This window comes from Glandiceps talaboti, chromosome 22, assembly GCF_964340395.1.
Source record: "Glandiceps talaboti chromosome 22, keGlaTala1.1, whole genome shotgun sequence".
NCBI classification, from domain to species: Eukaryota; Metazoa; Hemichordata; class Enteropneusta; family Spengelidae; genus Glandiceps; species Glandiceps talaboti.
The window spans coordinates 13,472,822-13,496,481 of NC_135570.1; the positions used below are offsets into that span (position 1 = coordinate 13,472,822).

At 38.1% G+C, this 23,660-nt stretch overlaps 2 protein-coding genes across 2 annotated transcripts in view; one reads left to right on the forward strand and one right to left on the reverse strand.

Annotated features, from left to right (window-relative positions):
- LOC144452285 (centromere/kinetochore protein zw10 homolog) overlaps positions 1–9,598 on the reverse strand; it is a 20,578-nt gene extending 10,980 nt beyond the window's left edge. Inside the window, exons 1-11 of the mRNA XM_078143351.1 lie at positions 9,543–9,598; positions 8,154–8,350; positions 6,588–6,695; positions 6,206–6,286; positions 4,451–4,516; positions 3,588–3,723; positions 2,661–2,748; positions 2,302–2,371; positions 1,204–1,372; positions 479–558; positions 188–251 (exon numbers count right to left, since the gene is read on the reverse strand). Of these exons, the coding sequence (XP_077999477.1) occupies positions 188–251; positions 479–558; positions 1,204–1,372; positions 2,302–2,371; positions 2,661–2,748; positions 3,588–3,723; positions 4,451–4,516; positions 6,206–6,286; positions 6,588–6,695; positions 8,154–8,350; positions 9,543–9,579 (1,096 nt within the window). The 5' untranslated portion in view covers positions 9,580–9,598. The remainder of the gene's footprint in view (positions 1–187; positions 252–478; positions 559–1,203; positions 1,373–2,301; positions 2,372–2,660; positions 2,749–3,587; positions 3,724–4,450; positions 4,517–6,205; positions 6,287–6,587; positions 6,696–8,153; positions 8,351–9,542) is intronic.
- Positions 9,599–16,619: 7,021 nt separating this feature from the next.
- LOC144452067 (FAD-dependent oxidoreductase domain-containing protein 2-like) lies at positions 16,620–21,742 on the forward strand. The gene is made up of 7 exons (XM_078143077.1): positions 16,620–16,632; positions 17,626–18,306; positions 18,797–19,048; positions 19,447–19,692; positions 20,091–20,280; positions 20,875–21,106; positions 21,572–21,742. The coding sequence occupies exons 1-7, from the start codon at positions 16,620–16,622 to the stop codon at positions 21,740–21,742; spliced, it is 1,785 nt and encodes a 594-aa protein (XP_077999203.1).
- Positions 21,743–23,660: the final 1,918 nt, after the last annotated feature.

The window sequence follows — 23,660 nt, forward strand, 5'->3', positions numbered from 1 at the left end:
TGTCTGTCTGTCTGTCTGTCTGTCTGTCTGTCTGTCTGTCTGTCTGTCTGTCTGTCTGTCTGTCTGTCTGTCTGTCTCTCTCTCTCTCTCTCTCTCTCTCTCTCTCTCTCTCTCTCTCTCTCTCTCTCTCTCTCTCTCTCTCTCTCATTTTAGCAAAGACAGATATACAGCTTTGGATATGACATACCTAATTCTACCAGTGTTGATTCAAAATCTTCAGTAGCTTTGATAATATCCATGTAATTCTCTAGCTGTTGAAAGAAAACACAATTGATACCCCAATGACTAATGTCATATGCAAGTTCATGCGGTTTCTTCAACAAAACAAGTTTATATGCTTACTAATTATTGTCTGAACGATTGTCATTTTTATGACAAATATCAATTTTTAGCATGTGTAGATTCTTATCAGTTGCTGCGTCTTTATATCAAACAGAGGTGTTGAACGGTAATTTGAAACCTGCTGTAATGTACTAACCTGACTACTGGATGTAGGTATAGAATGTACCAGGCAGTGGTTGATAATACACAGTGATAGATCTTTCCATATGAAATCTCCTATAAACAATAGATCAAATATCAACTTTTGATACGTAATAATTACATACTATGTTTCATTATTTTCCATATATAGGAAAATATGAGTGACTTAAGGGGCCTTGTCACTATGAGTTGAAAAGTGAGCAGTGACATAACCATTAGGTTATGAGTTAGTCTGTAAGGTACGCAGTGATGTCCTTGCACATTGGTCAACACATTGGTAGGCCGGTGAGGACGGAACGACATGATAGAACGTATCGTACAGTCTAGTATTTTCATGTAATTTCTGGCTATATGAAGAATAATATTGTAATATGATATAATTATACATCCCAAACATAGTTATGAAAAATAGCGCCAATGGTGTTGTAGCACAACTGAATGTACTGTAAAGTAATTTTTTCCAAAACATTAGGTTTGCCATCTTTGACCAAAAATAAACATTTCCACAACTCCATTAAAACATAACAACATGGATCACATCATCTTGGATTGAATAATTCATCATCTCACCATCCCTAGGTACATCACTACCAGTAATCACACAAATTTACCTATAATTTTGACAAGAAAGTAACATTTTATATACCTAATTTTTATGTCAGTTTCTTTTTCATGTTAATATTTGTCAACTTTAAGCAATATCTGAATTAAAAAACTTACCAAATATTTTCATGAGGGTGATAGTTTCCCCAGTTTGTTTATCTTCAATGCTAATACCGAAGACATATTTATGAAGGGTCTTTAGCACTGTTAGGATATGTTGATACAGTTGATGTGGTGCTATGTGCTGACTTCCTGTAGATGTTTTTTGTAGACTGATAGTCACAAACTAGGGATGGAAAGATAGATATGTAAGTACAATGACAGAACCAGTGTGTCCTTGAAGCCAATTTGACACGCCACTGACACACACAATTTCTAGTGACGCACCAAAATTTGGTGTTCCCCAGTCTTACTATGTTGTGACTCACAAGAAATGCCAGTTTTTATCATTTTGACTTGTGTGACGACAACAAAATTTGGCTATCATTAGAGAGCACACTGGACAGAGCTTCATGACATGTGAGTGCAAGTGTGGCGTAGTTGGGGTATTTGTATGAGTGCTTGCAGGGTTCTCTGCATCTGTACTGTCATGAGTGTAGCAGAAAACACTGCAAGCACGAGTGCAAATACCCCCGAGTACCCACACTGGAACTCACATGGAATGTGGGGTTGTTATCATTACATAACTTGCATTGATTTCTTGAACTAGGCATTTACAGGGAAATGGCTGGTCAAGCATCATGCCATATTCCTATTCAGTTATCCACATTGCAGTCATTTTCGAAAGAAGTGCCACAAGAGGGCGCCCCACGTAATGAAAAACTAGGGCTATATCACATGACAGTAAATGAATGAAGCACTCAATGAAGTGATTCAAACAACAAGTTCTTAATTTCCTGAAATTAAAAATCTCATGATTTGAAACAAAGATAGCAGAATTTTCAACTGGTTGAGAATGTCAACAATTTTTACTGTGAAAGTTAAACACTTGGAAGTGATAATATTTCAAGGTGCCTATAATACTCAACTATCATGGCTGTCATGTCCTGATTGAAAGCGGTGTATGACCAGCACTCCTTGTGGCCAAACTATGCAAGCCTTTGTTTTTTTTCTGTTATTTAAATTAGAATATGGTGTATTCGATCACAGATTATCTATCTCCAAAAGTTAGCATACGTTCTTCAGTGTGAAAACCAAAACTACTATTTTACATACCTGGTACGTTGAGTCAACTTTTGGTTCAACACCACTCAACAATATCATATGTTTAAACAAATGCTCCATACTTCGTTTACCTGGTCAAAAAAAGAACATAACACTAGATTAGATAACAAATAAGCATTCTTATATTATTTTTTTGTATTAGTCTCGAACTGAAAGCGACTCGTAGACTAGTGACAAAAGCCCCTTAGGTAACTCGTATTTTCCTTGGCTGAAACGAAGAAAAATATTGGGGAATACCATCTAATCATATTTTTTCATGTTTGTTATTGGTATAATTTTCAGTGTTTTTGATTTCAAATTATGTATTTGTAATTTATCATAAATGCAACCTGTACTAACAATCTTAACACATAGCCTTACCGAAGGACTGCATTTTGTTGTTCAGCACTTTGCTTGCATGTAGTGCCCTCACTGTAGTTTCTACTTTGTTGCTCAAAGCTGGAAAATGACAAGAAAATTATGTAAGGTTTAATCAATATGTAAATTGCTGAAACAATAAAGCATTTGTTATTGCATCTAATTACTGACTCTTGCTACCTAAATCTAAGAAATAGTGCTTGTTGCCTGAATCCGAGAGAAAAAAGCTCCTGAAAATTCTGTACACTTTACAGGAACAAAGTGCTGACCAAGAAAGGGATGCGAAGAGCACCAACAATGTATTGGATCAATAGAATATGGAACTATCTATTTTAACAAGTTGCAATCTAATGTTGTCTGATGATATCGATTGGGTGTAATCTAGATTAGTTCTTTGTATTTTGTATTATGAACCATTGGCTGCATACTAGTTTCATAATGCCAAGAAACTACACCACTTCATTACATGATGCAATGTAACAAGGATGTTAAAAATAGCAATGCAGCATAGGTTTTTATAGCATCCACGTACACAAACTTTTTCCCACAGCCATGTACCAGCTATGGGAGTATAGGTATTTCCACAGTTTTCTAAGATAGACATAAACTAAAACTATTGTAGCAACATGTTGATACAACAGTGATAAACTATTGAATGGACATTGGTTTCTCAGTAGGGCGGCATCACAGAGTTTGATTGAGAGTTCCATGAACTTGCCACAGTGTACTTGATCACTGGGTGATTAGAATCGCACAACAGAGGAATCACTATCACCCACTTGTGTAATCTACCACATAAGAGAACAATAGATTTAGTTTGTGTCTATCTTAATAGTAAACCGAAGGCTGGATTACCAGAGTCGTACCTAGGTTCTCCAACATAGCATATAAACACGGAGAATACAGTCATTTATACTCACATATCTTTAGCTGTGTTGCCAGAATACAATGCAGTTTATCAGAGTCTTTGACAGCAGGTACGTTCCACACTACTCTCTTTGACCATGCCTCCCCGAGAGAATAAATCAAAGTTTCCTGGTTCACTCTCAGTTCTGCCTGATGAAAATATAAAGATTATGATTAGCTGAGCTAATCCAAGATCCTGAGTGAAAAGAGTACTACAGTTCTTTGCATGGAAGTGTCCCAATTCATGTTATTAGACACACTGCGATTACTTATTCTTTGGACATGACGTTGAAAGTGATTTACTCAGCAGTAAAGCAAAATAAAAAAGTTTTTGCATTTCTGATAACTTGACCGACTCTAGTTCAAACAGCCGACCCTAAACACTTTTAAACATTTAAAACAAAAAGATAAGAAATTCTTTGTCTTCTTGACCTTCATGCACATCTGTTTTCTTTCCCCAGTGATGTCTGTACATATTTCATCAAACTATCACAGTGGGGATATTCTGACTGACATTTTTTTGGGGTTTTGGGTCAAAATATTTTTCAAAAATAACAAATAATTCAAAAGATCAAATCAAATCAAATCCTGAACTACCTATCATATTTTCAGAGGACATGTTATTGGAAACACACAATTATTATTTTTATTTGGTCTAATAAGTGATACGAAGCTATTTTTCGAGGTATGTAAGAGTCCCAAAATTGACATAGTGTGCGTAAAAGTGCTCAACGCTCACTTTGTCGAAAATGGCTACTAGATGTGAAAGACTAGTACACTACACGACAGAACAGTAAGAAACTACACTCACTGTTGAGCACTTTTACTCTCACTTTGTCAATTTTGGGACCCTTACATACCTGTATTTTTCACTTACCTTCAAAGATTTTATAATCTTCATTTCAGTCAATTTTCCTTTTAAAAGATGTTTAAGGTTTTCTTGCTAAGAAAGTAGAAAAACAAAAAGTGTACAAAAAGAACGTAAACTTGTGAGAACTCAAAATGTCACACATTCATATCACTCTAGTCCTTTCTAAGTTACTTTTCAACATTTTTGTAATGTGATCTCAATTTCATTAAGTATTTTGTAGTTTATTATTTTTCAGCAATTAAACAATCAACTAATGCCATGTCAATTTTTTGGGGGAAACGTCATAAAATGTATACATGCACAATGCAAATTTTGAGATTAAGACTGAAATATTGCCAGCAGGTACATTGCATATGTCCCTGGGATATCTACGAGATAATATGAGAACTCATATAACATATGTCCCAGGAACATTGTAAGTATAGGAATATCCCCATAACACTGCTACTATAGAAATGCCCCTGGAACACTGCTACTACAGAAATATCCCTGGAACACTGCTACTACAGAAATATCCCTGGAACACTGCTACTACAGAAATATCCATGGAACACTGCTACTACAGAAATATCCCTGGAACACTGCTACTACAGAAATATCCCTGGAACACTGCTACTACAGAAATACCCCTGGAACACTGCTACTACAGAAATATCCCTGGAACACTGCTACTACAGAAATATCCCTGGAACACTGCTACTACAGAAATATCCCTGGAACACTGCTACTACAGAAATATCCCTGGAACACTGCTACTACAGAAATATCCCTGGAACACTGCTACTGCAGAAATATCCCTGGAACACTGCTACTACAGAAATATCCCTGGAACACTGCTACTACAGAAATATCCCCATAACACTGCTACTACAGAAATATCCCTGGAACACTGCTACTACAGAAATATCCCTGGAACACTGCTACTACAGAAATATCCCTGGAACACTGCTACTACAGAAATATCCTTGGAACACTGCTACTACAGAAATATCCCTGGAACACTGCTACTACAGAAATATCCCTGGAACACTGCTACTACAGAAATATCCCTGGAACACTGCTACTACAGAAATATCCCTGGAACACTGCTACTACAGAAATATCCCTGGAAAACTGCTAATACAGAAATATCCCTGGGGCACTGCTACTACAGAAATATCCCTGGAACACTGCTACTACAGAAATATCCCTGGAACACTGCTACTACAGAAATATCCCTGGAACACTGCTACTACAGAAATACCCCTGGAACACTGCTACTACAGAAATATCCCTGGAACACGGCTACTACAGAAATATCCCTGGAACACTGCTACTACAGAAATATCCCTGGAACACTGCTACTACAGAAATATCCCTGGAACACTGCTACTACAGAAATATCCCTGGAACACTGCTACTACAGAAATATCCCTGGAACACTGCTACTACAGAAATATCCCTGGAAAACTGCTACTACAGAAATATCCCTGGAACACTGCTACTACAGAAATATCCCTGGAATACTGCTAATACAGAAATGTCCCTGGAAAACATTGCTACATTTACCATCTGGCTCAACAAAAATCTTACTTACACTGCTACATTTTATCATCTGACTCAACAAAAATCTTACTAACACTGCTACATTTTATCATCTGACTCAACAAAAATCTTACCAAAAGTGCTACATTTTATCGTCTGGCTCAACAATAATATTACTCACATCACTACATTTAACAAACATCCCCCTGCCATCACCCTAGAGAAAAGAGTACTTACAAGCTCAGTAAGCAATTCACAAGCTTTCATATATTCCCGCACTCTTAGTGCCTCAGTAAAATTCTCCAAAGACTCGTCAACCTGGACAAAAAAAAAAGACAAAGATAATTTGTTTTATTCACTTACACATATTTCACTGCTATGATTCATGCATGTGTCATCAGGTAAATCTGACTCAAATGAAAACAAAGTAATTGATAAAACCAAACACTAGGGGTACATATTTCACCAATGGACACACATATCTCAGGGAAGCTTCTTGGAAGACACTTTTAACTACAGTTTCCAATGGCAGAATACCATACGAATAATTAACTACAAACAATCCAATAGGAGAATACCTTATGAATAATTAACTAGAAACAATCCAATGGGAGAATACCTTACAAATAATCTCTAAAGTCTTCATAATGGCATTGGTACGTTGAAGTTGTTTGGATAAATCATGGAAGTCACTTGTTGAACTACTTAACTGACTGCTCACATCATTCTGCCAAGTAAAATATTAAGAAAAAAATAAATCATTTCTCATACAGTGTTATTTCTTTTTATAGTATTTATGCTAAGATTTAGGAACCTGTTAGGAAATCTGTTTGAGAATAGTTTGAGTGAGGAACTCACGTAAAAATGTGGCGAAATCTAGGAGATTTTAGGGGTGATCACACAATGTCACACGCTCAATAAACGAACTGAACTTCGTTCATCTAACTTTATTGCATTACACCAAGTATATTGGGTTAGGGAATGACAAGTTCTTTTACACATTTTGTCATGACTTCCTACAATGCCATTTGTTCAGTGGCCATGATTAAATTCTAGCCCTCACTTGGACAAATCTGGGGGGCGCCCTCTAGCAATTCTTGTATGCAAATGATTAAGAGAACTTTGCCATTGATAATCAGAATATGGCATATTTATCCCTTATTATATTACTCATTACTATATTCAATAGAAAATGTTTCATATTGCTATACAGTGTAACCTAAGCAGTGTGCTCTGCAATGATAGCCAAATTTTGTTGTTGTGAGTCAAAATGATAAAAACTGGCATTTCTTGTGAGTCACCACATAGTAAGAGATAGGGGAACACCAAATTTTGGTGCGTCACTAGAAATAGTGTGCATCAGTGACACGTCATATTGACTTAGAGGGCACACTGACACTAAGAAAGAGAAATTTGTTTTGGACTGTTAAGACCCCTCCCCTGACTAAATTCGAGAGTCTTGAATCACTGATATACATGAGCCAGTACTATGAAAGATTTGCCAGTAGTTTAGGAAAAGAGATATTGAAGTCTGTAATCACAACTATCTACATCACATTCACTGATAGCGTGGTCTACATGTATGCCAGTTTGATGCACCACTGACACAAAAAATATCTTGTGACACACCAACATTTAGTGGTCCCTACTCCTTCCTATGTGGTGACTAACAACCTAGTTTTATCACTGTGACCCACAACAAAATTTGTTTTCTTTCACTAGCGGATACACTGATTACCAGTAACTAAATCATTTATGGCATTATAGCGTGTGGAAGCCATGTCAAACAAAAAATATGGAATATATACTCTGGTCGTTCTACATCATGACAACATGCATTTATGTCACTACAACATGTGTCTATGTCACTGGTTCTGCTGTGTTTGAAATATGAATCAAAACGTTCAAAACTGCCATTACCTTCCCAGATTTTTCTTTGATATTACTGGCGCTGGTATAATTATGTTATTGTCTGATATCTTTCTTCATTCAGCAAGAAAATACTTGTGACCTAAGGGTTGTCACTATGAGTCTAGCAACTCGTAGTGACAAAGCCCCCTAGGTCACTTGGAAGAAAAATACTGAGGAATACCATCTACTTGTATTTCTTATGTTGTGCACATCCTCAAAAATTCAACACAAATTTCTTGGGAGATGAGTAATGAGTAAATTAGGAGTACATTACCTGTATTTTGCTTGTAAGTGATGAAATTTCTTTTGAGGTTGAATCAACCTTACTGTAGAGTTCTGTGGTTGATGTAAAACTCAGGCCGAAGTCTGAATATTTCGTATTTAGGTACGAGCTTAACTCGTATTTGATCGAGTCCACTTTGTTAGCAATTTTGCTCATTCTGGTTGGAAGATCTTCTTTTTCAAGGCCACCTATAAGACCAGATAAACACTGACAGTGAAAAGACAACATTTATACAGCGCTGGCAAGCTAAGAATACCGTTTGCGGCATACGTGTATGCAACTTTTATGTCTTCATTAACGTTCATTTAGGGGAGGGGGTTTTGTCCTAAACGGATGAAGAGCATTTATTGCGCTCGTGCGACATTGAGTGATCGTCATTTATATCTTTGATGTTGAACACAAACTTACATCACTGGCAATAACATTTGGTCCATTAGCTTGTCAGCTCTTACATACATTGATAGATAAGAATGACAAATATATGGTAGGTTGTATGCTTTCTGTGGGTCATACATGTATGCATATGTAACATGGGCCACTACACAGCGAGCTGGAAAGTCATGCACTACATATTATGACAGTTTAGTGGATGGGATATGTTGGGACAGTCAATGTACAGGGGAACTAGCTGTAGCATGTTTGTTTGCAAAAAACAACAACATGCAAACTAAAGGCCATACAAGACCAACTTGTCACCCACACAGATAAGTACTACAGAAAAGCCTGTCCCTAGTACCTAGTCCTGCTTACAGATGGAGTAAGTCGTCCCTTGTAATCTCTTAACTAATACACAGTCTGCAACAGTGCAAGCACTAGACTGTACCATGATTGATCCCTGCTCTTGACCAGGGTGCCCACTAATATTGGCATGTTGTAATCGTACAATACAATACAACTCAGCGCACACTTCTCAAATTCTAGGTTGTATCTTTACAGTTTTCATCTCGGGTCTTGATAAAGATTGAGTGCAATGCCATAAGAAATCTGCTAGTGCTAGAGAAGGGGGTATATTTTTAGTTGATCGACGTGTATTTTTTTTCTTTTTCTTTGATGTATCTATAGTTGGTACAATGTTCTCAATTCTTGTCTTATCAAAGCAAAACAATTCTAGGAAGGCTTGTTCAAAATTTACAGAACATCTAAACGAGTATTTCTATAAATGACAGCTGGTGGCAGTGCACTACACATATGATATATGTGACATATCGCAGAGGATGGGAGATGATGTACGGGAGTCGACATCTGTGCAAAATTTTCATGCAAATACATCAGTATTTTTCGTCTGTACCGATGTGTAAAAACTCATTTTCATTTCGTTCATGCATAGTGATATCTTGTTGAAAATAATAATGATACATAAACACATGACACGAAACTTACCTGAAGTGGCCAGCACTTCTGCTACGAGCGAAGCCATCTTGAAAATTCTAAGTCTGGCGCCCCCACCCACAATACAGTGCGGTTTCTGCTCGACGTCATCTCCCACATAGAGGGCGCAATCCACGATGATACCTTTATATTAAAACTTTATTTCGGGAAAGAAAACAACGCAACAACGTTCAAAAACATCCCATAGATAAAAATGAAATACACACAAAAACAACATTATAAAGCAATTTGAACTCTAAAAAAGACAAACTGACAAATACACAAATAAATAAATAAATAAATAAATAAATAAATAAATAAATAAATAAATAAATAAATAAATAAATACAAGCATTTATACATGCTAATATTGTGACTTTATATAGACGCATGTGTTAAAACTTGCGGATGCCTGGGATTCTTACATACTCATGCATTTTTTTTGGGTGTGTTCCTCCCTCGTACATCAATAGACTAACCACTTCTAGACCGTCGAGGGCAGAGATACGCGGGGAACTATGGTCGCTTGGTCCTAATTGATCATTTGGCTAATATACTATTGGGCGTGACTGCTTCATTTAAAATAAATAATGATTTCATAATTATTTATGTGAAAAATGTATACGTGCAGGGCAGAGCGAGGTTTTAAAGATGTATAGCAATGTTTACTTGGCATCAACATTCATAAAGTCAACTATCGGCCATACACGTGTGCGTGCATGATTGGGTATGTACCATGGAAGTATAACTTGCTGTACCCGTGGGTTATACTTCCGTGGATGTACAATGGTCCGGTTCAGTCAGGTCACGTCATTGTTCAGTACGCACTTAAAACGCAATTAGGCCGAGATTGTTTAATCTGTAACATATTGTTCTAATAGAGAAATGTCACACAACTGCTGGCATCAGACCATGGACGAACTGAACCTGTTACAAACAAGGAAAGTAAACAATCGAATTGGATTATTTAATAACACTTGGCTTAGCATGTTGGAACAGCAGAGACTTGTATTACACACCATGGTTTGATAGGAACAGTTTTATGGACTCTTTATGGGTACACGAATTGCCAGGGGAACTGGAAATTTGTTCGTGAACTTGAACTATTATGTAAAGTGGCCATAAAACTGTTCTTACCAAATGCTAGAGTGTAATACAAGTCTCTGTACTTCCAACATGCTGTGCCAAGTGTTATTAATTCAGTTGTTTACTTTCCCTGTTTGTAACAGGTTCCGTTCGTCCACATGGTCTGGTGTCTGCAGTTGTAAATGGGTTTATGATCACAAATTCCTAAAACTAACCTCTTCACAGTTTCACTCAAATTCTGTATTAAAAAAAATAAATATCTTCTATACTTTCATTAAATTCTCTCTCTGAACGTCTGTGTGTTGGTGATACGAACAGAGGGGAAGTGGACTGTTTTGCTCCGTAAAAGCCGCCTATCTGGAGGCCCTGGATATAGGATGTTGTCTCCTGTACGAATAAGGCCATTTATTGTAAACAGTAAATGTAACAGCATTAATTATTACAGCCATCCACACGATCTTTACTAACCGTCCAATGCTCTTGCGTCTGACAGCAGTCGAGTTGGTTGAGTTCCAGTATGGCCAATGCAGCATGTTTGCCAGGTCATAGATGTATAACCCAATTCTAAATATTCATACTTCTAGACTAGGGCAATGCTCAGAGGGTACATTATACCAATTCACTCACCTAAAATCCCTTCACTAGATTGTTTTAAGGTTCAATATTTCAACTTTACTACTTCTAGATCTACAGGGCAAGTTAATATCATCTCTTTAAAAAATGTGTGCTGGAAATTGTACCCTGCAATCTTCTTTTATGCAGACATATCCACATAATCACACAGACACAATTCGATTCTACAAAGTACCATTGAAATTAGGACTACGTCACAGGTGTATGTTACACGCATATCATATCACACAACTAAAGCTACGTGACGGTCAAGACTTTCCCAGTCAATCTACTGGTTACCATGGAGTCATCCAGGCCGAACAAACACAGCACATGTGGGCTCCGTGTAAGTAATCGTTCACTTTTGCTTTGTTGGACATGAATCGTGATGAAAAACAAGTCAAGGTGTACCTACTACGAAATAGTTACAAGCTGTTAGCTAATGAGGAAAATATGGCTCTGCCATAAAGTCTTTTTGACATTCTTAATCCACTAGTGTTATAAGACCTCAATGATAAACACAAGTTTAATAATCGCTTAGGTTAAGTCAGTCCAGCATATATTTTGACATACTAGTATATTCGAGGTGCGAACAATGGTCCCTCGTTTACAATTGCACATTTGAACTAAACGCCGAGTTACACAATATCCAGCACACGTTGCATCATGCACATATCACGTGAGTGTATATGATGCATTGCTTTATCTATGCCACCAAGTCAAGTACCTGTGCAGACAACATTTAGGTAAGGCAAGGACCCTGGCGTAACGCCAAATGTAAAAATAATTCACGTCGGGTAGTCACTGTTCACATCAAGTCAAGGACCAATAAAATAAATTAATGCCAGGCGATACCGATGAGTAACCACGCTATTTTAACTTCATTCATTGACCTTAAGTAACCCTGAGAATGTTAAGAGAAATGTGTTAATTCTAGAAACCTTTCTACATGAAGTTCTTAACTACAGCTTTCACAATGCATGTTGAATGAGGTAACTGATTCTTGATAGCTTTTGACGCAAAGTCACTTTAAAACATACGTGTACAGTTGCAATACTGCAACAACTAAACGGGTTTTTGGCCACGTGATCAGTCCACATTTGAGCAATTAACTTGTGGTTGTTTGTTGTATTCCGTAATGATAGAATCCGTCTCTGTCACACATTTTAAAATAAACACTAGTACTATTTCAGAATGAAGAATTGAGTCATTTTGAATTTCTTTTTACAGCTAAAATGATGTAGGCTTTGTGTTTCATTCACGTGATATGACCTTTAACACACACACACACACACACACACACACACACACACACACACACACACACACAAACACTCAGATAATTTCTAATGCAAAAGAAACAATGACATAGGTGCCGTGTACAGTGTAATGTCCCATCCGTGAAACTCCAAACCTACGTAATGTCGATGTCCCATCAGTGAAACACCAAGCCTACATCATTTTAGCTGTAATGTCGATGTCCCATCAGTGAAACACCAAGCCTACATCATTTTAGCTGTATAACTAGCCTTTGCACGATTCCTGGAGTTTACATGTAGTACACAACCGCTAAGTTTATTCTATGCTTCATATGGGCAAAATGCATTGCGATGTATTATCTGATAGCAATGGTTGCTTGGCTCTGATGTATACAGTAAGGTTAACTATCGGACATCGATGCTTAGTAGAGCGAAGGTCGGGTTCATTCAGGTCAACGCTCAGTACGCACAGAATAGATGGTTAGGCCTACATTGCAGAATCAATAAAATATTGTTAAAATAGTACAAGTGGAGTAGCATAAATGGGTTTCTAATCAACCATTCTTATAGCTAAAATGATGTTGGCTTGGTGTTTGCTCATGAAACATTACGTTTTTGACACAAAGATAAACATATTCCAACTCTAGACTAACAATAACAGTGACACAATAAACACAGCAGAATCGTTTGCCCAATCACATTGACACGTATTTAATTGTTTCTTTTGCATTATAAGTTAGGATGTGTATTTAATGTCATGTTACATTATTAAGTGAAACGCCAAGCCTACATCATTTTAGTTGTAAATTCACCTCTTCACACATCCCCCCCAGGGGGCCAGGGTCAAGGAACCGGACTTTTTGCTCCCGGAACTTTAATGACTTATCAGTGGTCACGGTGAAGGCCTTGGGATTTAGCCGCACGTAGGCCACATATCAACAGCATCAGTATACATACGTATTATTATTAGCCAGCCACTGAGCATCATCAACAGCCATCTAATACTCTTGTCTCTGACAGCTCTTCGCGTCCAAATGTGGTAACTGCAATTTCGCAAGCTCACAGACTGGACGCCAGGCGCATTTCCAGTTTTCCACTCGCTTCTACGTCAATAATAATAATAATAGCTAGTAATGTTAGTTTTTGCATAGCGCTTTATTTAATACCCTTGGCTCGGATCTATAACGGCCCTTCTTAAACTCACTGGGGAGCATACAATCCATTGCAGCCTTTATAAGCGCATAGGATTAAAGCATACAATTTGCGATCTCTATCCTACCAGGTCCCCAATTATATACAGCTGGGTTGACTGAGACACAGTCGTGGTTCAAATCTTGCCCAAGGACTTTATCCACTCAGAAACAAACGGCAGAGATGGGGCTCGAACCTGCAACCTACATATTCCAAACCGGCCACTCTAACCATTCGCCCGTCATGACGTCAACAACCAGTTCAAACTCCCACAGTCCGTTCTCTGTTTCTTTTCTAGTTACCATTACCCACGTCACCGTGTTAAGTAGAGAAACTGTGGATGTAGTATTTACAGAGCATATTGCAGATTCTGTTAATAGCACCTGATCACTTTTGGTATATAATTAGGATTAACTTTGATTTGGTCATAAGTCGTGATAAAATAACTCGTACAAGTTGTTCCTACGAAATGTAAAGAAAGTGACGGTTAATCAGCCGGGAAATATGGGGGTCGGTACTAACATGTCTCTTTGACGTTCGTAATCCGCGAGACACAACAAGTAGTTAGGTTCTGATTGGGTCTGATTGACATGGATTATATGGCCGAAAGTTAACACTATTTTTAAATGAGTGAATCAAAATTACTTATCCATCGGGTAATTAAGTTGTTTGTTTGTTTGTTTGTTTGTTTGTTAGTTTGTTTTAAGAACGACCAATTAATTTACAAATGTCTCAGCAAAACATGACTACTCAATTTAATTAGATAGATAATGGGATTTGTTTAAATTTCTTTTCAATTTTTAAACTACCACTACGTGAATTTTAGTTAATTTGGCTGTGTGCACATGTGCTTGTTTGGACTAACTGTTGTCCACACTTGTACCTGATGATTTAGATAATACTGCATACAATAGCGTGGTAGGTGTATATATGCCTCATGCTCATGAAGCGTGATAGATTTTACCGTAATCCGGGTTCAATATTTCAAGTGTCAATCGGAAGACCATTGTCTCCACACAAAAAGTCGGTCAGTATGTATACACATTGACTCACATGTATGTCCTTAGTAAACATCATAATATAAAAACTGGCAATATATTTGTATACGAATGATGACAGAATTCCTCCAACTACTCGACAGATATTTATGGTAAAACTTCGGCCATGAATCGATAACGTGTTTGAATTTAGCCTTTTGGATTGAATATGATTGGTACAAATTGTCCTTTCACGTCACGTGACCGATTTGAGCGTGACTTGGTTGGGCGTGATTGGTATTGATTATATAAATTGGACTAGTAATTTTCCCATTTCGTTTACCACACGTGATGTAATTATATCTGTCATACATCGACGTGCAACTGATATCGGACAGGGGTTTAATTTTCAGATATGATAATAATCCTCAGACAAGCCGAATGGATTAGAAGCGCATCACGGTTTGGCCATGAATCTAGCTCGTGGTGTCACCTTCGAACAAAATCTGTTACTGTCAGAAGTTCCTCGTGGTCTAAAACCAACATCTGTTTTGTTGCACATGCGCAGCACCGTTTTCGTTTCGAATAGTCTGAATTATACCTAAAGGTAACGAATATTTTTTGGGGGTGGGGATAGGGGGTGGGGGTGGGGTGGGGGTGTGTATTGTGTTTGGTTAGTGATCTCGGCATGTTTGATGTATAAAATTTGTTGGTCATATCACCCAACACTGAGAAGACATATTACATGTAATAATTGCTGTCATTTGACGCCCGTGTGTCATGTTGACGATGGCTGACACACATACACACTAACACTGACTAATGTTAAAATAGGTCACGTGTATACTATGAGTCGCCTTGTGATCCCATAATGTTGGACAAGATGATTTCACTGTAGCAATATTTATCAACCCTATTTTAGACCAACTTGATTGTGAAGAAAATACACCACTTTCGACCAAGTGGTAATTTTTTGATGGAAGGGGTTGATACATTTTGAGTCCAAGACTAGATTTTCCTGACTAAGACCCATCTTCTAAACTTCACACCCAAAGTTTATGTACCCAAAAGAGTGGCACATCTGTCATTTACATTTAGCAATTCCCATCCATGTAAACCCAGGATATGTACACAAAGTCACGATTTCATGATTTTTACTTTTAACTACCGTGAATTCAGACTGCGTGTACATAGTTCAATATTGTCCCAACTGGTGACATGACGTACACAGGGTTACTCTGGCAGAGTTGAATATCCCCGGGACTCAGTTCAATTCATGTTTATTATTTTCAAGTAGGTAAACGAACCAACTTTAAAGTATTGTCCAAGGCGACATTTTAAAATATGAACAATAAATTGTCAATTAGGCCAAAGAAAGAAAAACATTGTTACTGGTCAGCGTGTGTCTCTATTGCCCAGTTAGCAGATCCGCAGGGAAACACAAAAAATCTTCCCTACTTCAGTGAAGACAACTGCAGAGCCAATCATGAACAAGTAAATAACATCTGCCCTACAAACACACTTGCTCTAAAGTATTGAATAAAAAGAACAGTAACTGCCATAAATAGTAGACAGAGTGACAGGTTTGGTGAGAATAAAAATAAAATTCGCATCGTCGCACCATTTTAGACAAACTGTTCGGACCAGAAACAATTTTTTTGGCTTTATGCCAAAATATTCTCGACAGAAATATAAAAAAATTGTTGACAACCTATATATTCAATAGACACTTCAAATGACACTTTATCTTTTTGATATCGTATGTAGTCCATGAAGTACAAATAAAATTAACATTGATACGTTAATCAGTTATGAAGAGAGCCTCTATAAATTGTTAAACTTGTTTCACGTTTGTAGTTGTGTGTGCAAGGCTACTCTAGTAAGATATCGCCGATACATCGCTCACAATTGCATTTATATTTTTTTAAGCTCAAGTTTTGGTTTCCAGTAGAGATAAACCGAAAATGGACAAACCAAGTAAGTTATTGCATTCAATATTCTTTGACTTTCACACGTGGACATCTTACAGGGAAAATGAAGTTGGCTTGGAGTTTCATACAAGGGATATAATCGAAATCATGTCTTCTGTTTTGTTTTTACATCAACATGCCATAAAACATAGCGATAAGAAATAGCGATACTAGTAAGAATTGCTATTCTTTGACAGTGTAATCGAAAGAGCTGCAGACTGCTGACAAGATTGCACGGGATGATTTTAATGATTTCAAATGTTTAACTTTCCTACTGGTAATCCACGTGGTGTAGCTTGTCAAATTCTACACCCCAACTGTGTACAGCGCAGCTATACATATCTACATTTATTTTACCTTTACAAGTTGTTCGAGTGTGTGTCCAAAATATCATGTCACACGCAGGAAACGCCAAGACAATTTTATTCTCGGGTGTATGTGTATTGGTGTTGCATGTATGTATGTATGTATGTATGTATGTACGTACGTATGTATGTATGTATGTATGTATGTATGTATGTATGTATGTATGTATGTACGTACGTATGTATGTACGTACGTATGTATGTATGTATGTATGTATGTATGTTTGTATGTATGTATGTATGTATGTATGTATGTATGTATGTATGTATGTATGTATGTATGTATGTATGTATGTATGTATGTATGTATGTATGTATGTATGTATGTATGTATGTGTGTGTGTGTGTGTGTGTGTGTGTGTGTGTGTGTGTGTGTATGTATGTATGTATGTATGTATGTATGTATGTATGTATGTATGTATGTATGTGTGTGTGTGTGTGTATGTATGTATGTATGTATGTATGTATGTATGTATGTATGTCTGGCTGCGCGCGCGTGTGTGTGAGTATGTGCGCTTGTTTATAGATGTGTTAGCACTGTCTGTAGTGTGCGTACGCAGGATTTCGACAATTTGTTCAACCATGGATCCACGGTGTCCATCAATTCAATGGAGATACTTTATTTGTCCATACAGCCCACCATGACTACATTATCCTCGGAGCTGGTCCTGCTGGTCTACAAATGGGCTACTTTATGCAGAAAGACAATCAAGACTATTTGATCCTGGATGGCTCAGATAGACCTGGTTCCTTTTTCACCACTCAACCACGTCATCGTACATTGATATCCATCAACAAAGTACACAATCCATTCCCTGAGAAGGAATTCAACATGAGACACGATTGGAATTCCTTACTGAGCGACGATGATTCCTTACGCTTTACCAAGTACACCGAAGAGCTATTCCCGAATGCAGACTTCTTACTCCAATATCTCGAAGACTTCGCTCGCAAAAGTGAACTGAAGATCGTCCATAACACGTTCATCGAAAACATCGATAAGTGCAAGAACACAGAATCTGGAGAAGATGAATTTAAGCTGAGAAGCAAGACTGGTAAGGAATACACGTGTAGGGTTTTGCTGTTGGCCACTGGAGCGAGAGAAGAACTACTCCCCGATATCCCTGGTATTGAACTGGCTGATACGTACAACGGACATAGCATTGACCAGAACGAATACAAAGGTAAAAACGTGGCAATTATTGGTCGTGGAAACAGTGCCTTCGAAGTGGCAAACCACCTAGCTGGACATGCTGCGGTGGTGATTCTGTTTGGTGGCGCACCTTTGAAGTTAGCTTGGGATACTCACTTTGTCGGTGAGTACATGTTATAAAATTTTCGCTAAACACGAGTGACAGTATGAATAGATACAGGACTCTCACCAAAGCTGTGTAGGGAGCGTTCAGTATTTAACAACAGGGGTTTGGGCCGGGTGAATTTTGGGTAGGGATTCAGATTTGACAAATCATGATCATTGGGGGGGGGGGGAGTTGACAGTTTACTTTGAGTCATCGTTTTATCTAACTTTGCATTATATGTGATTTTGGCATCCATTTGGTATTTGGTGTTATCATATCTGTATCAGTGTTTCTCTTAACAAACATAACTTCCTTGTGGAAATTTAAAGGCTCAATGTCAACCAGTCAATCGTAGGTTATCGCAGATCAAATATCCTACCTTACTCAGTCATTGGTGGCGCCCTTTCGATCATAGCCGAGGAGTAGATGAAATTCCTGGGTGTTGATTATACGAGCGCCACCAGCGACGATATCTTACTAACTAACACGCTTCAAAATTGAATTTCAGGTGATCTGAGAGCAGTAAACAATACCATTCTTGATATGTATCAATTGAAAAGTCTACACTCTTATACCGGCTTAGAAGCAACCGCTTTAGAAAAACAAGAGAATGGAAAAATTCGGGTTGAATTGTCAGCCCCGTGTTTACATTGGAGCACACCAGGGTACTTCAAAGCATCCAACCCCGTTGACAAAGTGATTTGCTGCACTGGATTTAAATATGTGGATCTCAGCATCTTTAGTGATAGCTGTAAACCAGGTAAGAACTTTGATACACTCATTTATGTTAGATTTGAGCATTCTCGCAAACCATAGCGGTTATTTCTTCTGCGACACTGCGAAATAACAGATGTATTGACGGCGCGTTTTTTAGTGGACGGTGCCGTAAATAGAAGCTGTGCTTTACGACGATGGGTTTGACGGGAATCGGAGTATTATGGGGTGCCAGAGTTCAAAATACACCCATTCATTCCCGACAGACATCTCCCATCTATCGTACCAACGTATTCATTCTGAATTCAGTTGCTATTAATTTGCGTTTTATGAGATGTGAAGTGAAAAAAGTTCCATGGATTTTATAGGAAGTCAAACCTTTTTCGTTGTTTAGTTTCTTCCTAACTTATCACGTCTTTTTATTTTATTGAACGTTTTACCTAGCTACAAGAGTGAATGGAAAATATCCAAAACTGAAGTTGAATTGGGAAGTCGAAAATGTATCAAACATGTATTACATTGGGACGGCAATGCAAACCCTGGATAGACAGGCAGCATCGGGATTTATTCACGGATTTAGATACAATATCAAAACATTGTATCATATGCTTAACGAGAGATATCAGAACGTTCCCTATCCGACAGTTGAAATCGAGAGAGATGCAAAGAAGCTTGGTACCTACATCATAGGTGAGATATCATTCTTTAAAATATGTCAAGTCTTTTCTTATCAAGCGCACAAAGCCACAAGAGTACTCAAAATATAGTTACACACAAAAAAACAAAAACAAAAGAACAAACATACAAACAAGCAAAAAACATACTTACATAAATGCACGTAAACAAGCATACATACATACATACATACATACATACATACATACATACATACATACGCACGCACGCACGCGAGCATACATACATACATACATACATATATATATACATACATACATATATACATACATACATACATACATACATACATGTACTTTTTTATAGTAGGATTGGACACGTTTTCTATGATCGTAGTTAAGAGGATCTGTATTATATATCTTTGTTGATTAATTTTTGTTCTCTTTATCCAGAGAGGTTAGGTATATGTGCAAGTTTGTACCAGATGCAAGGATTTCTGTGTGACGTCATCGTAGTGTCAGAAGATGCCGATAAGAAAGTGATTTACTATGAAGATTTACCATTTGAACATGTTCTCAAGAACGAATCATTTATGAAGGAGAAACATTTGTTCATCGCCTTGCTGAAGTTTACTTTTGACAAGTAAGATATTATCATTTCGTGAATGTCGATTAATTGATTAAATAACTCACTCACTCACTCACTCACTCACTCACCCATCCACCCACCCATCCACACACGCACGCACGCACTCACTCACTCACTCACTCACCCACCCACCCACCCACGCACGCACGCACGCACTCACTCACTCACTGACTCACCACCAACCAACCCACCCATCCACCCACCCACCCAACCAACCAACCAACCACCCACCCACCTTCACGCACGCACGCACGCACGCACGCACGCACGCACTCACTCACTCACTCACTCACTCACTCACGCACGCACGCACGCACGCACGCACGCACGCACTCACTCACTCACTCACTCACTCACGCACGCACGCACGCACGCACGCACGCACTCACTCACTCACTCACTCACTCACTCACTCACTCACTCACTCACTCACTCACTCACTCACTCACTCACTCACCCACTCACTCACTCACTCACTCAACCACCCACCCACCCACCCACCCACCCACCCACCCACCCACCCATCCATGTGTAAAGTCACCAACATTTATTCATCATTCTCTCTGTTTATTTCTCTTGTGAAAACAGTCGGTTTGGAAATCATGCAAAAGGGGCTCTAAAGTGGAACATTTTCCCAGCCTATGAAAACCCAAGCTGTCAAGCTTTCCTTCGACCAAATCTGTTGTACTATCGTGAAGGTGAATTTGTTGGAGAACAGTGGGCCCACGAATCACTTGTACTTCGATTTGATGTTCAGAACCTTCAGAATACCAATCCGATGATGAATCACCATTTATTCAGCAACTTTATCAACAAACATGTACGTATTGCACACTCGCATACATGATCACTTGTAGATTGTTCATCTACTTGTAACTGTATAGACTTACTTTTGTACGAAAAATCATTTCTGTAAATATCCTTCTAATCATCGGACGTGTTTTCACCTGCGCGTGGTTTCCATAGCACAGCGTACGCAGAATAGTTGTGTTTCGATTGTCTGTCTGTCTGTCTGTCTGTCTGTCTGTCTGTCTGTCTGTCTGTCTGTCTGTCTGTCTGTCTGTCTGTCTGTCTGTCTGTCTGTCTGTCTGTCTGTCTGTCTGTCTGTCTGTCTGATTTGTCTGTTCCTGTGTTTTCGTGTATATGTCTGTGTCCTATAACCATTGCTTCAAATGTAGTGAACTTTGGTATACGCATATTGTTTTCAAGAACTGATTAGCGTTTTAAGCATATATTGAAGTCATGTCATTAACGATGACGTAAACATATGTTTCGTACTTCCTAGACCAACATTTCCCCAGGTGAGCATTACAACGACTATTTCCTGGACGATGAAGATGGCATGGAGAAATATTTCACTCCATTGACCAAGGAAGAGATGGAACGTCTCCCACCAGAGTTCTATGACGACGTGAAGTGTAAGGGCCACTTCATGCACCTAGAACCGAAAATGTGAAAAAACCCAACCCACTGAAGAAAACGCAAGCAAATACATTATATCAAAGCTATGCAGAACACACACCATAATATAACCTATGACTATGACTGCAGTATACCTATTATTCAGAAACCAGTCAGCAAGTTGGTTATTAGCAGACATACACCATTTAGAATTCAGTAATCGCGTACCAGTAGATATTTTATCTAAAAAACCAGTTAACAACGGTTGGTGAGAAATATATAGAAAAAAATGCAACCAGCTACCATGCTGATTTATGCATGTGGACACATAGTATACATACATACATACATACATACATACATACATACAGACAGACAGACAGACAGACAGACAGACATACATACATACATACATACATACATACATACATACATACATACATACATGCATACATGCATACATACATGCATGCATGCAGGCAGGCAGGCAGACAGACAGACAGACAGACAGACAGACAGACAGACAGACAGACAGACAGAAATATATAAGAAAAAGAAAGAAAGAAGGAAAGGAAATAAACAAGATTGAAGAGTAATAGATACACATGTATAAATATAAAGGCAAAGAGGTAGAAATAAATAAAAACGTATTTCATTAAATGCTATGCTTTTTGAAAATGAATATAAAACGGCATTCCTGTGACACACGGTCTTCTGACCCGACGTCCTCTTTATTTTAATACTAAGATCCAAACAAGATTGTAGATATGTTATCAGTTGGTGTGGTTGTGTTTTACATGCATGATTGTATATTGGTGTGTGTATGTCCGTGTTTCCATGTACTTGCACAGTGTCATGAAAGCCGAGTTTTAATGTCACTGGAGAAATACTAGAAAGAATACACAGAAATAAGTGGTCAAAGTCTTAACTCGAACTGGCCTCACTGAATGAAATTCAAGACTGGTACAATTCTTTGTACAGCAAAACAGTTTTTTTTTACTGAAAATATTACTCAATCTAAGACTTCTAGTAGGATATACACTTCAAAATTACAGATGGCTTGTTGTCACAGTGACAAACAATTAAACTTCTCACAAAGTTCACCTAGGTTCAATAAAGTTGTTTATCATCAACTCAGACATCGGGTGATCTTATATGCTAATTGACTACTGACTGCTTTACATACACGTACAAAGTAAACATTCGCTGATTTCTTTGCCAGGGGTCACCCTGAAGTCAATGTCCAGGTCGATATTACTTAACATGCCACCACTTTGCATTCTCGCAAACCAGGGCTGCTATTTCTTCCGCGACACTGCGAAAAAACGAAATAGCTGTTTGCGGCGCGTCTTGGACGGTGCCGTAAAAGAGGGCATGGTTTACGACTATGCCACACGCACGCACGCACGCGCGCGCACACACACATACATCCATATTAAACTCAATGTCAGCGACTGGAAGTGTATATATGCATCGTATTCACTGTTTTCGTATTAGGGAATTGCGTATGTTATAAGTTCATATGTGACTCTTATATTTACTAATTTGAACGTGGTAAATTGCAACTGTTTGCACATTCACAAACAAAAACATTTATATATGTATAGTCTATTTACTGCCACACAGGGACTGTAATTTTTCAAATAGCGAAATGATCTAGTGACCCATGACATGTCGTTAATGTATGACTGTAAACATCTCCACACCCAATGACGTAGTGGAACACAATAAGTTACTTCCATTCGACGAAACTGGTAACCGTCAGGTGAGCTCGTTCTCTGTTCTCTGTTTTCTGAATATGCAACCAGTTTTATCATAATGTAGTCGTGTGCAAATACGTACGAAAATTGTACGAAAATAAGCGATGTGTGGTTGAGAGGGAAAGATTCAGTAGATTTTGATGGGTGACGTGATCATTATATTCATAACCATGCATGGGGGAAAAGCTATCATGGCTCGCAAGCTAATCTACT

What these genes read in the sequence shown, in the direction of transcription:
- LOC144452067 (XM_078143077.1), top strand. An exon ending in TAGTGATAGCTGTAAACCAG is followed by an intron (nt 19,049 to 19,446) that starts GTAAGAACTTTG and finishes CGTTTTACCTAG; the next exon opens with CTACAAGAGTGAATGGAAAA. An exon ending in GCTTGGTACCTACATCATAG is followed by an intron (nt 19,693 to 20,090) that starts GTGAGATATCAT and finishes CTCTTTATCCAG; the next exon opens with AGAGGTTAGGTATATGTGCA.